General features: G+C 40.7%; 1 protein-coding gene across 2 annotated transcripts in view; it reads left to right on the top strand.

Annotated features, from left to right (window-relative positions):
- Positions 1-16,775, top strand: part of map1b (microtubule-associated protein 1B) — a 32,819-nt gene that overhangs the window by 12,524 nt on the left and 3,520 nt on the right. The window contains exons 3-5 of one of the 2 annotated variants that reach the window (XM_051657184.1): positions 10,138-10,220; positions 11,178-11,318; positions 11,520-16,773. In XM_051657184.1, coding sequence (XP_051513144.1) covers positions 10,138-10,220; positions 11,178-11,318; positions 11,520-16,773 — 5,478 coding nt within the window. The remainder of the gene's footprint in view (positions 1-10,137; positions 10,221-11,177; positions 11,319-11,519; positions 16,774-16,775) is intronic. The other variant, XM_051657193.1, reaches the window with a different exon arrangement.

Below are 16,775 nucleotides of genomic sequence, written 5' to 3'. Positions count from 1 at the left end.
CTATAGGGTTAGACAGATAAATGGGTGCAGGGGAGGAAAAGGGGGATGACTAGTCAGTGTGGTGGATGTGAAATATAATTCAATAAATATCAGGGAGCCTAGTCCCCCACATACTGTACACACATATACACACACATAGACAAATAAACACAGTTACATGCTTATTATCACTATAAGCCATCAAAAAGATCTAAAGCCAAATGGAGAAATAGAAAAAACTAAAAGAAAAAAAAGAGGAAATAATGTGGGGTGTCATCTATTAAAAAGATTATCTCCTTTGTACAAAATACCATCTAAATGTCTATGAAACATGTCAAGCCCCTCTGTAAAGGCTAACAGAAGATGAATTAAGGTTTGAAACTCTGAAAAGAGATTACGGTAAAATAGATGAGGAAGCACTTAAAAGAGAGCTTGAGAAAAAGTGATTAAAGGGAAGATATTACAGCTGTGAGGCTCAGAAGATAAAGAAAGGCATAGGATCGAAAGACTTGGATGCATCCCTTTGCATCCCGATTTCACTGTGAGATCAGACTGGATGACATTTGAAAGAACAATGCGATACAATTTGATATCATTTCATGAAGTATATTACTCGATATAATTAAATCGCTTCACAATTAATTGTAATTCTTGTGAATATGCATCTCATAAAGCTAGTCGTGGAAAGTGCCATTTTGTCAAGGGATTCTGCTGCCATCCTTTTGAAGTCTTTCAATTTAGTTTTTTGGTTAATGAGGCTCTGTCTCTAAATGTTTTTTTTTTTAAGAGAGACTGTGATAAGACACATTGTTATTTCTTTCAAGTTTTTTAGTGTATTTGCAAGGCCCTTTTCTGTGCCTTTTCAAAATCACATTGTAACAAAGTTAAGGATGGGAAAGGAGGAGGCGGGAACCAGCTGAACAGTCAAAGTAATATAATTAAACAAAAAGACACACAACATAAACACACACATGGCAGCTGCATGTGGCTCTCTCTCTCTCAAACTGCCACGTCCCGCTGCACTTATCCCTCTCCTCGGCTGACTAGCCCGATTGGGGGCCGGGCGTGCGTAGTCACGGCCAGGCCCCGCCCTCCTCCTCGTCACACACATTTTGTTATCATATTAAAAGGACAGGACAGAGTCGGAAAGCGAGACAATGTGAGGGAGAAAGTCAAGTTCATGTTTATGACATTGCATTTCTGTGGATGCTTGTTTTATTTGTGTGTTGTGGTGAGTGTCATTAGATGAGGCTGCCTGCCCAAAGGGTGTTCAGTCTGTGTTAGTGTCAGTGACTGTGTGAGTTGAGGTCAGGACAAAGAGGGGCGAGGACAGGTTTGGTGAGTGCAGCATAGGACAAAGAGGGGCAAGGACAGAGTTGGTGAGGGCAGCAGAACAAAGTTAGTGTGTGAGAAGATATGTGCCCCAAAAATCTAATGGCATAGAAGTACACCAGCTTTTAGGTGACAGTCAGGTATCTCTGATTCAGCTTAAAGGGGTAGTTTGTCCAAAAATGATCCCATGTTGTTCCAAAACCATATGACTTTTTTTGTTTTGTAGTAGACAAAAGGAGATGTTAGGCAGAATGACAGCCTCAATCACCATTCACTGTCATTGTATGAAAAAAAAAAAAAAAAGATTCAATGAAAGTGACTAACATTCTTTCTAATATCTCCTTTAGATGTTCCACATGAGAAAGGAAGTCATTTGAGTAAGTGAGGACAGAATTTTCATTTTTGGGTGAACTATCCTTAAGGGTTCTGTGTTTGTGAAATAGCTATAACATGATCATTTAATGGTGCTGTAAGCCACTTTGCTTACCGACTTGCTGGTTGCAGTCGGGGGAGGAGTTGAAAAGAGAGCTGTCAAGTTGTACAATTTGTGCTTCCGACCTGAGTATGTGCAAAAATATTGTGATCATATTAGATGTAAAATGTGTCAGATGGTCAGACGTTTGAATTTTAAATGTATTATCCGGAAACGCTATTGGTTTGAATAGGTTATGTGCTGCTTAATAAAGTGCCTGTGCTTACAAGATGGAAGTCAGAGAAAATCCCATATTTTTTAAATATCAATAAATGAGTCAGTGTTTTTTAAATAATTTTTACATTTATTTTTTAATAAGCATGATATATAAGTTTAAGATTATATGAAAAGAGTTTTTTACTGTTATAAAAACCCAGATTTGTGAGAGGTAGCGGAACTGAAGGTGTCAGAATAAACATGAAACACACATCATTGATGTTGTCTAAGAGTCTGGCCAATAACTAATAAGCGGTGTCGTCATCAGAGCTTATGCAGCCACGGCACTTTGCACTTCATTTGAAGTAAAATACTTTAGCTATAACACTAATTAAGCATTCACCTTGGTCTTGTAACTCACACATTTAATTGTGGTTTTCAAAGTTAGTCCACAGTATTTCTCTGTTTAATACGTCATAATGAAGCAGAAGCAGCGCCCACGAAAGTTGGTAAAAAATATTTATAGACATGCATTACATCAAGCCAGGTGCCGATCAGTCTGTTCAGCACTGCATGAAGTCAAACAAACATAACAACTCTCTAAAACCCCACCCTCTACAGAGAAGTCAGCAAACCGGAAACTTAAAATGATTCAAGCAGAGAGCACTTCTGATTGGCTAAAAAAAAAAATAGTCCACTCTACTGACTCTTTTTTGCCATTTACATGCAGAGACTAGGGCTGTCAGAGACAGGTGAGATTTCTCTGTATACCTACAGTATATCTGTGATATCTATCAGGTGGTAGGGAATAAAAAAAATAAATAAATAAAAAATTAAAAAAACACTTTTAACATCCGTTTGACACAAGACAATTACATCAACAATACCACACCCCATTTTATCACCAAGTTTAATGTGCAATGTTATTGTAAAAAAAAAAAAATAAATATCGAAGGAAAACAGAATGCATTCATTTGTGTATAGCTAAAGCGGTTCATTAGCAGATGTTTACTTATGAGAATACTCAGTCTGATGTCAGGTTTGGAAAAATCAAGGTATGGCAAGAGATTCATAGTAAATGCTTCATTTTACCCACCCATGTGGACATAGGCATCATTTTAGGTAGGGATGATAGATTTTTTTCAGAAAATCGGAAATGTCCCGACCAACATTTGGACAATTTTACCACACAGAAAATTCTTTAACTTTATACTATGTTTTTATTTTCTATCAAATGTCCTAAGTATAATTATTAATTAAAATGATTGTCCTACCTCTTCTAAAGTGGCACATAAACAGTGTTGTCACATGGCATCTATTACTTTTCTCAGCGCTGTTCAGGATGCACCAATCACAGTCATTTGCAAGATTTGTAAAAATTATTTTCTGGAGATTACGTGGGCGAATTTCCATTAGTATTTTATGTCCAATCCTTGAAATTAGTACATTTAAACAAGCATAATTTTCATGTACAAAATGTTTCCTTTCAAAAAGCCAAAATTGTCATGAGTTTTGAATGCAGCCCAATGGACGATTCTGCTTTTTCAGCTGGCAAACGCCCTTTTTGGAAGACACCTTAAAGGGATAGTTCACCCAAAAATGAAAATTCTCTCATTATTTACTCACCCACATGCCATCCCTGATGTGTATGACTTTCTTTCTTCTGCTGGACACAAATGAAGGTTTTTAGAAGACTATTTCAGCTCTGTAGGTCCATACAATCCAAGTGAATGGTGATCAGACCTGTGTAGCTCCAAAAATTACATAAAGGAAACATAAAAGTAATTCATAAGACTCCAGGGGTTAAATCTATATCTTCAGAAGCGATGTGATAGGTGTGGGTGAGAAACATATCAAAATTTAAGTCCTTTTTTAAAATTGTTATCCCCTTTTCTCCCCAATTTGGCATGCCCAATTCTCAACACGCTCTGATTCCTTGTGGTGGCACAGTGACTTGCCTCAATCCGGGTGGCGGAAGACGAATCTCAGTTGCCTCTGCTTCTGAGACAGTCAACCCACGCATCTTATCACGTGGCTTGCTGAGCACGTTATCGCGGAGACCTAGCACATGTGGAGGCTCATGCTATTCACCACAGCATCCACGCAAAACTCACCACGTGCCCCACTGAGAGTGAGAACCAACTTATAGCAACCATGAGGAAGGTAACCCACATGATTCTACCCACCCTAGCAACCGGGCCAGTTGGTTGCTTAGGAAGCCTGGCTGGAGTCACTCAACACGCCCTGGATTCGAACTCATGACTCCAGTGGTGGTAGGCAGTGTGTTTGCTTGCTGAGCTACCCAGGTCCCCATAAGTAGGCCAGACGTCCCGTTTTATTTAAGCACTTTTTCTAGTGTGCTGACTTATTCTGAAACAATTGTGTTTTGTCCCGTATTTCCCCTCTCCTAAAATTTCTCTATCGCCTATGCAGCTTTCTCAGTCACGTGAGTATTCTAATCAAAGGTAGCCAAGGATACGGCTTGTAAAACCAATAAAATCACACAGTGTTATTTGAATTACATGATTGGATTAAACTATCCAATCACAATCCCCCATCAACAGACGTCCAGTTAGTGAACTGATTGAAGAGTCAGTTTGAAAGAGCACACACAGATGAAATGGCAGCTGGAAAAAATGTCAAGGAAGCGTGCATGTACATTTAATGAGGATCTTCAAAAATAATTTAAATTTCTAGAAAAGGAGTCACAGACAGAGTCTAGTAAAGTGAGGTGTGAGATTTGTGGAGCTCGCTTTTCCATCACCTATGGAGGCTACACCAACATTGCGCAGCATGTTCATACAAAAAAGCATGTGGATGCTGCTAAAAGTAAGTGTGCCACACCAAGTGTTAGCGATTTTTTTGTGAAGCAAAGTTCCGAATCTGACAAGGTGCATGCAAGTGAAGGACTTTTTGCTTATCATTCTGTTGTGCACGGCCATATTTTTTGTTCTGCTGACTGCACTGCGAAATTGATCAAGAAATCCAAAATTTTCTTCTGCCCGCACCAAATCTGAGGCTGTCATATGCAACGTACTCACTTGTGCAGCTGGACTATCAGAAATTACTGCAGCATGGCAACACACGTTTCCTGTCTCTTGGTACAGCTCTTGAAAGAATACTACACATTTTCAATGGCCTGCATGCATACTTTCTTTCTCAAGAAAAATGCCCAAAGTTTCTAAGAGACATTTTCAGCGATCTTTGCACTAAACACTGGATTGGCTTCGCACTCAAGCAAACAACACTTTTAACCGTGCACTGGAGATAGTGGAGCAAGACCACATATCAGCCACAGAAGTGGCTTTGCACATTCATGACCTGAGAAAAGTCTTTCAGGCCAAGCTGGAGGAATCATTCATACACTCTGACATTTAAAAGCAGTTGTATGCCCTGGTTGAAGCTGGTGACATGCGAGCAGATGATTTCTTTTGTGCAGTGAGAAACTTTTATTCAGCATCAGTGAATTACCTCCAAAATTGGAGCCGCTCATTGGAGAACACAGAAAAACCTGAGAAGGCCCTACTGAGAGACATCCCAGAGTGGGAAGACTTTCAGAGCAGCCTCAAACACTTCTAATCCAGAATCAATTTGATTGATGAAACCACGCTCTTTGATGAGTCACTCATCACATCACTGAGTGGAACATGAATAAGACGGCCGTGTCTGAGAGATGGACTGACGTTTTTCTTGAGCTGGAGAGCAAGACCATCAATTTTGGAGTCTTAGCCAAGGTCGTGGAGTTTGTTTTATGCCTGCCTGGGACATCTGCATCTGTGGAGCGTGTTCTCATTAATGAACACAGCATGGACACCGGATAAATCTCAACTCAGTGTAACAGTCATGAAGGCAATGCTTTTTGTACATCTTAATTTTGGACTGGACTGCTCTGCATTTTACGATAAACTCTTGAAAGACAAGTGCACACTGAAAAAAACTGCTGCCAGCGAAAAGTACAAGGTGACAACAGTTACAGATGCAGATGCACCCTCTACTTCGCATTGATCTGCGCCTAGGTAAGGATCCGTCAGTTTAATTTTTGCTGGGAGGGGGCTGTCCCGTTTTCCACAAGCAGGAATCTCGTCACCCTACCCATAAGTCCTTTTTATTCACTCTAAATCTCCACTTTAACTTTCACTTTCAGATGTGAAAGTGAAACTAAACAGGCACCACATGTGACTTTCAGATGTAAAAGTGAAAGTGTAAAAAAGAGTAAAATTAAATTTTGATCTGTTTCTCATTCACATCTATCATATCGCTTCTGAAGATATAGATTTAACAATTGGATTACTTTTATGTTTCCTTTATGAGATTTTTGGAGCTACAAGGGTCTGATTACCATTCACTTGCATTGTAAGGACCTACAGAGCTGAATTTTTTGTTTCTTAAATCTTAATTTGTGTTCTGCTGAAGAAAGAAAGTCATACATATCTTGGATGGCATGAGGGTGAGTAAATGATAAGAGAATTTTCATTTTTTATTGAACTATCCCTTTAAAAATTGAACAATTGTGTCAGAGGTGCAGGATTTTAAGATGCTGGTATAACTCCTAATAAATGTTTTATTATACACATTGGAGAAGAGCATCCGGATTAGAAAATTATGTTTTGTCAATAAAATTAGGCATTTGTGATAAACAAAAAAATCATTAACTGTAGTCTAAGCCTAAAGCCTACTTTGTTCAGGAGGCCTACTTTTTCAGATAAAAATGTAAGTACATAAATAAGCAATATGAGAAAAGATTATATGGGTGTGAGGGGAGCAGGAAAGCAGAAAGTGGGCGAAAATATAAATGTTCCAATGTTCCATTCTCCCCATAATTTGTTAATCTTGTGATGTCATTTTGAACATGTAAATTGTTAATTTAGGCTAACTTTTTGTGGCGAGGGCGTGGTTGAGCATCCGTCCAGGGAGAGGGGAAGTGGTAAGGATTCATCCCTGGGTAATAATTAAGTCTAAGAGCTGTTTCTTGTTGCAGTAATTCGGGACGAGCGATAAGAGAAGCCCACGCCAGAGCACCAGGGAGAGAGAGTTACACACGCTGAAGCTATATGAGTGTGCTTAAACCGATACAGACTTATTTGAGAGTGAATAAAGAAGTGTGACTTTACCTGAACTCCACTTCTTCATTTCTGAAACGTCCAGACCTGTTACACTTTTGTTTAGATTTTCATTTTTTTTTTTTATGCTAGATAATACATTTTACAGAATATCACTTTATGTCCCTTTGATATTAATTTCTCGAGGTAAATCATCTTGAAAAAGATAAAATGTGATTTTGACCCATTAACCTTAGGTTTATCGAATCGCATATCGCTGCATATTATCCAAGTTTTTCGCTGTAACAGATCTCTACTTGTTCGGGAAAGGAGGAAGCAGGAACTGGATAACAATCAACAGACTTTTAATAAAACACTGACGAAGACTTAACATAAACTAAAGCGCACACACATGAACACTGCTGCGTGCATCTCTCTCTCTCTCTGGCGTCCCCGGCTCCTCCTTTTATCTCTCTCCCACTGATTGGGCAACTCAGTGCCTGGCGTGCATCCTCTCGGCCCGGTCACGCCCTCCTGCTCGTCACATACTCCCACTGTGCGATCCAGGCCGGGGAAACATCCGATCTGACTTACATCCCCCCACTCTTCCTGGAGGGGAGGAGTTGCCCCATCGGCCATTCCGTCGCCGGCTGGTCTTCGCCCTGGATACCTGGGTATGACGAGGGGAGGGGAGGGGTGATAGAAAGAGAGTGAGACAGACAAAGAGAGAGAGAGAGATAGAGAGAATAGAAAAGAAAAAACATTCCAGTTCCCGACCACTCTACCATTCGGTCTTCAGCCAGCTGTCCAGTGATCCTCCGTGACGCCGGGCCATGGCACTGGATTCCACCTCCTGGCGGAAGGCAGCGGGTCCTCCGTCCCCTGGCAGACGGTAACTGCTCCTCTGCCTCTTGGCAGATAGCAGCAGCTCCTCTGTCTCCTGGTGGACCGCTCCAGTACCATTGAACCAATCCTCTCCTCGGCATCACAATCCTCCGTCAGCGGCGAGGGCTCTCTGACGGCGTGTCTTCCTCCAGTCCCGGGTTTTGGCACCACTGTGGCAGACAGGTCTCTTGCTAATCGTAAAGGAGGAAGCAGGAACTGGATAACTGACTTTTAATAAAACACTGACTAAGACTTAACATAAACATAAGCACACACACACACGAACACTGCTGCGAGCGTCTCTCTCTCTCTCTCTCTCTCTCTCTCTCTCTCTCTCTCTCTCTGGCATCCCTGGCTCCTCCTTTTATCTCTCTCCCGCTGATTGGGCAACTCAGTGCCGGGCGTGCATTCTCTTGGCCCGGCCACGCCCTCCTCCTCATCAGTCGCCGCAATCGCATATCACATTTTTCCTCCTAACCGTGCAGTGGTCAGTTCTTAATTTGTTTATTCTAAAATTAAGGCTAATATTTAATATGGTAAGGCAGAGAAATACTGTAAAAAATTATATAGGTTATATGACATTGTTATTTTGCCTATATTACCACACTGACTTTCTCATATTTTATTAATACCAACATTTTTTATATTATCCTTGTTACATGTCCCTACCAACTTTCAAACCAAACCTACGCTCTTGCATGTGGATAATAGTCAATGGCAGTAGTTAGATTTTCCAAGGGCAGAGAAAAACACACAGCTATCGACCATGGGGAAATTGTCTGAAATTTAGTTCGCACCACTGAATCTAATGATGTTTTTTTTCTCCATCTCTTCGGAGTTTACGACAGCAGCTGCTTTTTTAGCATAAATGGGTGTCACCCCCATTTATGTTATCCTTCTTTTCTCTCTGTTTTTAGCTTCTCCCTCCCTCCTGATCTTGATAAAGCAGGGTTCTCCCAAAGGAAATATTGCTAATTGCTAATGATCAGAGAGTGCGGCCCATTTTAGAGGCCTCAGATATGCTTGGACAAAACTGTCAAATTAGTGTCTGGCCACTTTACTCAGGGCTGATTCTTGATGTTTAGTGGCAGATGCACTTCATTTTAATGAGGAAAAATATAATAATTATCTTTTTGAGGTTTTTTTCATTTGAGGTTTAGGTACATAATGTCTGCACAACCCTCTGGACACCATAGCAATTTATCCATAACATACAGTTGAGTCATTTTTCAGACTTAAGCTGGCCATGTTGTGACAATGCATAAGAGATGTTATACATTGTCAAAGGTAAAAAAAATAAAAAATAAATAAAAAGCAATGGGCTTGTCGGAAGTACCCTTTTGTTTTTGGAATTTTGACAGCTAAGAACTTATTCATGAAGCAGCTTTCAGCATATATGGAGCGCCCTGTCACTGAACCTTTACAAACAACTGAGGTGGGGGTGGGGGGTGGAGTATTATGAGACTATGAACAACAATTGCTGTTACCAAGTGATGAGGCTGATGTTACAGAATGGGAGACTGGCTCATAGATCTCTGCAATAATAGCACAGGCTCTACTGACAGTGACAGAGCTGACCGTTTCCTGCAATCTAACAGCCTCACCACTTCTAGACAGCTTGATGAAGTAATAATTGGATTGATTTACCCACATGTTGTAGATGAGAGGTTTTAACTTGAATTCATTATTAGTCCTTCCAGAAAGGATATGGGGAAAATAAGATATTGAAGAATCAGAGGCTGAATTATTAGTCAGTACAACAAAGTCATTGTTTCACTGGACATGTATAGACAGAAAACTTACCATACACCACACTGGAATAGAAGCTTTTTCTAGTTCCACATGTGAGGTAATTGTAAGACAGGTTGCTGGAAGAAGGGCAGTAAATTAGATTCAGTTTCTTTGTCAACAGAGCATGGATAGAAATGAGAAAGAGCTGAAGAGAGTATGTGCATGAGAACACTCTAGACAATTATGTGAGACAGATGTCTCATTAAAAATTAACCTTTATAACTATTTTGACTGAAAGTTTGACTTTAAATAAGGCATATCAATTATATATGTATATAGCTGAAGGAATGATAGTGGGGAAAAAAGGATGCATGGTCTTCAGTAAAATACATAAATATGAGAAAGTAATTTTATAAAATCATTTACTGTATGTATATTTTATATATTTCATATTACACAGTATATATAATTTTTTTCAGGGTAAAACACAACACAAACCAAATCATCACAAAGAGCATTAGTAACATGTAATTGTAATTGCAGGGCAAAAGATTCTGCACCACAAAAGCAATGTGCTGGAGACAGTCGTGCTCATCAACCCCTCAGATGAAGCTGTTAGCACAGAGGTAAACACCCCACCTTTTCTCTGCCTTTCTATATTTATATCTACAGTATATAATCTATATTTATCTCTATATCTATATTTATCTCTAACACTAAACAGTATTTCAAATGGTAAACTAGTATTCAATAAAACACATCAGGCAAAGCAAAAATAAATACTTCAGTGGAGAGAAGAATAAATGCAGAGCAGCTAGTATCCTATAGGGGAAAAACAAAATTTCTTAGTTATAGTGTTAGCAACAGAAATGCCTATGGCTTACCTAATATTACAAAAATAATTATACTGTATATTTTTGACACTAATCTATGTTAATGTAGGGCTTTACTGGTATTCAGATAGAAGACAAAGGCAGGCCTAACATTATGTATCTTCATTCACTAATATACTAGGTCATAGTATCAATAGTCAGATATGATTTGGGTGTCAGTTGCAAGGAAACTGCACACTTGCACACAAACACATATGCACACACACACACAAGGCTTGTTCGCACACTGTGACTGTACTGTAGTTCTACTCTGCATTAATAATATGGTAGAGCACTGCAGGTTTGACACTGGCAGACCGCCCAGAACAGTCAATTGCGACAAACTGGAAAACACTGGCTGGGACACAGAGTAAAAACTGAAAGAGAAAGAAAACCAAAAGCTAAAGTAATGCAATTTGTTCCAGTTGAAATTAATACAGTCACTTCAGTCACGCAGAGCTGCAGAATATATTTAGCTGGGAACTTATAACAAGTTTACTTCTGTTAGCCTAGATTCTTGCAACTTAAGTAAAGGGCATGATTTGGCATTTTTAGTATTTTATAGTCCAAAGTATTTCTTTATTTAGGCAACAGTATTTTTTGCAGATATTGTATTTGAATAATTAAAGATAGCCCTCAAATGCTAAGTTTTGTTTCTGTTGCAACCAATACATGCCAATCATATTTTATTAACTTTATTTCAACATCCAGGTACGTTTGATGGTCTCAGACACAGCCCACCATAAACTGCTTGTCCTGGCAGGACAGTGTTTGGAAAATACAGGCGAGCTGATTTTCCAGTCAGGCTCCTTTTCTCTCTCCAATTTCATTGACATTTTTACAGATCAAGAGGTGAGTAGTTGTCACTGTTATCTGTTTTATTTGGTTTGCTTGATGTGACACAAATTAGTTATTGCTAGAATTTGTCTCTTTTGAGCAGAGATTCTTTAGCAACAGTCAACCGATTTTTAGATTCAGCATGCACAGAGCAGTTGAACATGGTATTCAAAGAATGTCTCATGTGTGGAATGTTTAAATTAATTTGTCTCACAGATTGGGGAGCTTCTAAGCACCATACATCCTGCCAACAAAGCCAATTTAACCCTTTTCTGTCCTGAACATGGTGACTGGAAAAACTCCAACCTGGACAAACACAACCTACAGGACTTCATCCATATGAAACTTAACTCCCCGACCATCCTTCCAGAAATGGAGGGTCTCTCTGAATTCACAGAGTACCTCTCAGAATCTGTTGAGATCCCATCTCCGTTTGACATGCTGGAACCCCCAACCTCAGGAGGGTTCCTAAAATTATCCAAACCATGTTGCTATATTTTCCCTGGTGGCCGAGGGGATTCAGCATTGTTTGCAGTTAATGGCTTCAACATGCTGATTAATGGTGGATCTGATAGAAAGTCTTGTTTTTGGAAGCTGCTGCGACATTTGGACAGAGTGGATTCTATTCTCTTAACACACATTGGAGATGATAACCTTCCTGGTATTAATAGCATGCTGCAGCGCAAAATGGCTGAACTTGAGGAGGAGCAGTCACAGGGATCCACAGCTAACAGTGACTGGACAAAAAATATGATCTCACCTGATATTGGTGTTATGTTTGTCAACATGCCCCAGAACCTGGAGATCCCAGAACCGAACTACAGGATCAGGAGAAATGCTGAAGAGGCATCTCTCACTCTACAGTACCTAAACAAGCTGTCTTTAAAACCTGAACCTCTGCACAGGAATATAGGCAATACAGTAGAACCCATTATACTTTTCCAGAAAATGGGTGTTGGAAAGCTTGAAATGTATGTTCTCAACCCAGCTAGTAATAGCAAGGAGTTGCAGTACTTTCTGAAAGAATGGACAGGCAGTGAAAAAGACAAAGCTGCCATCTTGTTACCAAATGGAAAGGAATCAGATCTCCCAGTATCATATTTGTCTTCCATCTCATCATTGATTGTGTGGCATCCTGCTAACCCGTCAGAAAAAATAATCCGTGTTCTGTTCCCAGGTAATTCCACTCAGTGTAATATTCTTGAAGGCCTAGAGAAACTTAAACACTTAGATTTCCTCAAACATCATGTGGTCTCACAGAAAGAGCTTTCTTCAAACTTAGCTCCAACACTCAAACAACCAAAGCTGAAACATAAGACAGACAGCAAGGAGAGCCTAAAGTCCACATCAAAGCCATCTCCAAGCAAAAACCTCCAGAAAGAGTCAAAAGAAGAAGCCCCTGAAAAAGTAAAAACACTTAGTAAAGCTGACTCCCTTCGTTCTGTGGAAACTAAAGAACTGACACAAAAAACAGAGAAGAAAGATAAAACCCTTGTGAAAAAAGTGAAAGCTGGAGAGAAGGAAATTAAAAGCAAGAGTGAGCAAACACCCAAAATTGACACTCCTGAAAAAAAGAAAGCTGACATTAAACCAAAAATGATAAAAAAAGAGACAAAAAAAACAGTGGAAAAGAGTGAGGCTGATAAAAAGAATGACAAGCCCATGCCCAAGAAAGAAGAAAATGCTAAAAAAGAAGAGAAGGTGAAGAAAGAGGAGGTGAAGAAGGAAATAAAAAGACATGACATTAGGAAAGATTCCCTTTTGAAGGAAAGCAGGAAAGAAGAAAAGAAAGAAATACAGAAAGATGAAAAAGAGCCTAAAAGAGATTTGAGGAAAACTGGAAGCTTGAAAAAGAATGCCCCTGGGGCAGCAGAGGTGAAAAAACTTGCACCTAAACCAAAGGCTGCAGCACGAGGAAAGGGACCTGTTAGTCCTGCAAAGTCCAAAGATAAGGCTAAGTCCAAGCCCGTTAAAAAAGATGCAGGAGAATCAGTGGCAGCATCTTCTGCCTTAGGTGCTACTGCTGAAGAGCCTACTGCTGAAGCCAATGTCACAGATGCTCTTCAGGCAGAGAGATCATTGATGTCTTCTCCAGAGGACCTCACCAAAGATTTTGAGGCTCTGAAAGCAGAGGAGATTGTTGAAGATGATGAAATCCTATCTCAGACCATAATAGAAGATTCTGATCAAGGACAAATGATCAAGTGTGAAGAAATAGCTTTTTGTAAAGAGTCTCAAGAAGCACAAGAGTCCCTGGATGAAGGAATAGCAACCACAGAAGCTGAGGAAGAATGTGGAGGTATTCCAGGGGATCTAGAGACAAATCAAAAAAGCAATGGCACCAGTGAAAAATTTGAAGATGAGGGAACTGGGCTGGAAGAGTCATCTGAGACAGGAGACTATGAAGAAAAGGCTGATACAGAGGAAGTGGATGAGCAGGAACGAATAATAGCCAAGATGAAAGCTGATGGAGAGCAAGAAGAGCAGGAAAACATGGAAGGATTAGATGATGGAGCAGGAGAACCACATTATAGGCAAGACAAAGAAACTGAGATGCAGAGTTTGGTTGTAACCACACCTACAAAGCTCTCTGAACCTGTGTCACCCGCTGCTTCAATTCATGTTGAAAACCTGCCAGAAGGTTCAGAAAGTGAAGCTGCCTCTGATGAGGAAAATCGAGATGAGCCTCCAAAAGAATATACCACATTAGTACACACTCAGTCTACAATTGAGACCTCAAGTGTTCCAACTCCCATGGATGAAATGTCAGCTCCAAGAGATGTAATGAATGACGAGACTACAAATGATGCATCTGATTCTCCCTCTCAAAATTTTGTCAGGTACGGAATCACTACAGATTACGAGCGAAAGAAACTCTCACCTCTTCAAGATCTTCCTGGGTTATATTACTCAAAGAGTGATGCCACTGAGGGGCATGATTATCATGCATCAGCTTCCACCATTTCACCACCTTCCTCACTGGAAGAAGACAAATCTGCCAAGAACTTTTTAGCTGAAGACAAATTCCCTTTTGATTCGGACAGGCTCACTGCTACCACTACAACTTTGCCTCTTGTAAGATCACCTTCCAGTGGCCAAAATGTAAACATTGAACATGTTCATACAGGCGTGTCTTCACCAATTGAGCTGGGCACCATGCTTGCAGGGATGTCAAAAGGAATGGACTCTTCATACAGTCCAGATGAGAAAACGTTAGAGGGTCCTTTATCTCCTCAGTCCTCAGGTCATACACCTTACTATCAATCCCCAGTGGAGGAAAAAGCTGGCACTCTACCATCTGAGGAATCCTCCAACCTCCAGGGTCCTATTATTGTTGACATCACAATTGACAAAGAATACTCTCCCAGAGAGGCTAGTCCTATTGATGAAGCTGTGTCTATGCCACAAGTGGGAAAGGTGAAATCACCAAGTTATGAAGCAAACCCTTCAACCAAGGACGAAAAGTCACATTTTGAACTTGACCATAAGACTTCAAGCCAGACTGACAATAATGGTAAAGAGTCAGTTACTGTTAGTTCTTTAGTTACATCTTCACTGCCACAAGCTAAAGGAGAGAGTCTGTCTGATACAAATCCTTTCACAACATTTAAAGAGGACAAAATGTCCATATCTGAGGGAACCACATCTGATAAGTCTGGCACTCCAGTTGATGAGGTTGTTGCAGAGGATACATTTTCTCACATTGCCTCTGCCTCAACAGCATCTCTTGCGACAAGCTCTTTACCCGAACCCACAACTGATGATGTCTCCCCACCACTACATGCTGAGGTGGGCTCCCCTCATTCCACAGAGGTAGATGACTCTCTCTCTGTCTCTGTTGTTCAGACCCCAACTACAATGCAAGAAGCAGAAGTCTCTCCATCTAAGGAGGATAGTCCTCGGCCTATGTCAATCTCCCCTGATGTTTCACCAAAAACAGCCAAATTGAGAATGCCACAACAGGAAACAAAATCTCCTGAGCAGTCCATGTCTATTGAGTGTGGCCAAGAATCCCCTGAACACTCACTTGCCTTAGATTTCAGCAAGCAATCACCAGATCATCCATCTGTGGGAGGAATGCAGCGTAAAGCCACTGAAAATGGCCCAACAGAAGTAGATTACAGCCCCTCAGATGGAGTTGGTGTCATGGGAGAACAGCGCAGACCTGGGGGAACTAGGGAGAAGCCAATGCTTTTCAAAGAGTCTGATAGCACCCAAGTTGCCTCTGCTTCCCCGTCAGATGCCTCTCAGTCCACCCCATCAGTTACTACACCTTCCCAAATTGGGGAGCCAAAGGAAATGTCCCCAAATACTGGCCCTTTTTCAGAGTCTGTAACTCCAAAACTGTCACCCCACAATCAGTCTCTTTCTCCCCAATCTCCTGACTCATTTCTTGTTCTAGGTGGACCCAGTACCTCATATGGAGGACCGGACAAAGGTAAAACAAGTCCCACCTCGCTTTACAATGAGAGCAGCATGCCTAAAACAGAGGACACCCAACACAATTTGGAGAAAACAATGGAAGTGTCACCTTCATCTCCTACTGTGTTATCTTGTTCTTATCAGAAGACAGATGAGCTTGAAATTAGCCTAAGAACCAATCACATTACAGACTCGAAATCCCCTACCAGTCCAAAAGTTTCATCTCCATCCCGACTTTCTCCCTCCTCCAATCAAAAAGAGGTTCAAGAGGGGTTTTCCAGCAGCTTTACTTCATATTCCTACACACCTCAATATGGTGAACTTACCAAGAATTGTGATAATGGATCTAGAAGGCCAGATACCTCAAATAAAAGCCTTTCTCAGTCACGTGCAGATGTGGACTTGTGTTTGGTGACCTCCTGTGAATACAGACATCCAAAGACAGAGCTTTCTCCCTCTTTTATAAATCCAAGCCCTCTTGAATACTTTATGATTGATGAAAATCCTCTTGAGGAGGAAAAGCCACTTGCTAAATCTGGAGGAGGACCACCTCCACCTGGAGAAAAACAGCAGAGCAAACCGTGTGAGGAAACTCCACCAACCTCTGTAAGTGAATCAGCGCCCTCTCAAACTGACTCTGATGTTCCTCCTGGCACTGAGGAGTGTCCATCAATAACTGCAGATGCAAATATTGACTCTGAGGATGACTCAGAAACATTACCAACAGACAGGACTCTCACTTATCGTCATGCAGACCCATCTCCAATTACGCCCAAAGACCCTGCTCCTGCTCCTCCACATCCTGATGTCTGCATGGTGGATCCAGAGGTCCTCAAGGCTGAGGAGGCATCCCAAAAAGACGACGGAGGGAAACCTAAAAAGAACAAAATTAGCAGCAAGACAAAGTCATCTGCAACAAAGAGCTTGACAAAAACAAGTGCCATAAAAGAGCTGAAAACATCCTCTCCAAAAAAGACTACAGAGGACAAAGATGCCAAAAATGCTACCAATACCTCTGCATCAAAGGGCGTGAAAAGCAACACTTCAGGT

This window comes from Myxocyprinus asiaticus, chromosome 3 (genome assembly GCF_019703515.2).
Source record: "Myxocyprinus asiaticus isolate MX2 ecotype Aquarium Trade chromosome 3, UBuf_Myxa_2, whole genome shotgun sequence".
NCBI classification, from domain to species: Eukaryota; Metazoa; Chordata; class Actinopteri; order Cypriniformes; family Catostomidae; genus Myxocyprinus; species Myxocyprinus asiaticus.
Note: the sequence above shows the minus strand (reverse complement) of the source record. Positions and strands in the feature narration are given on the sequence as shown.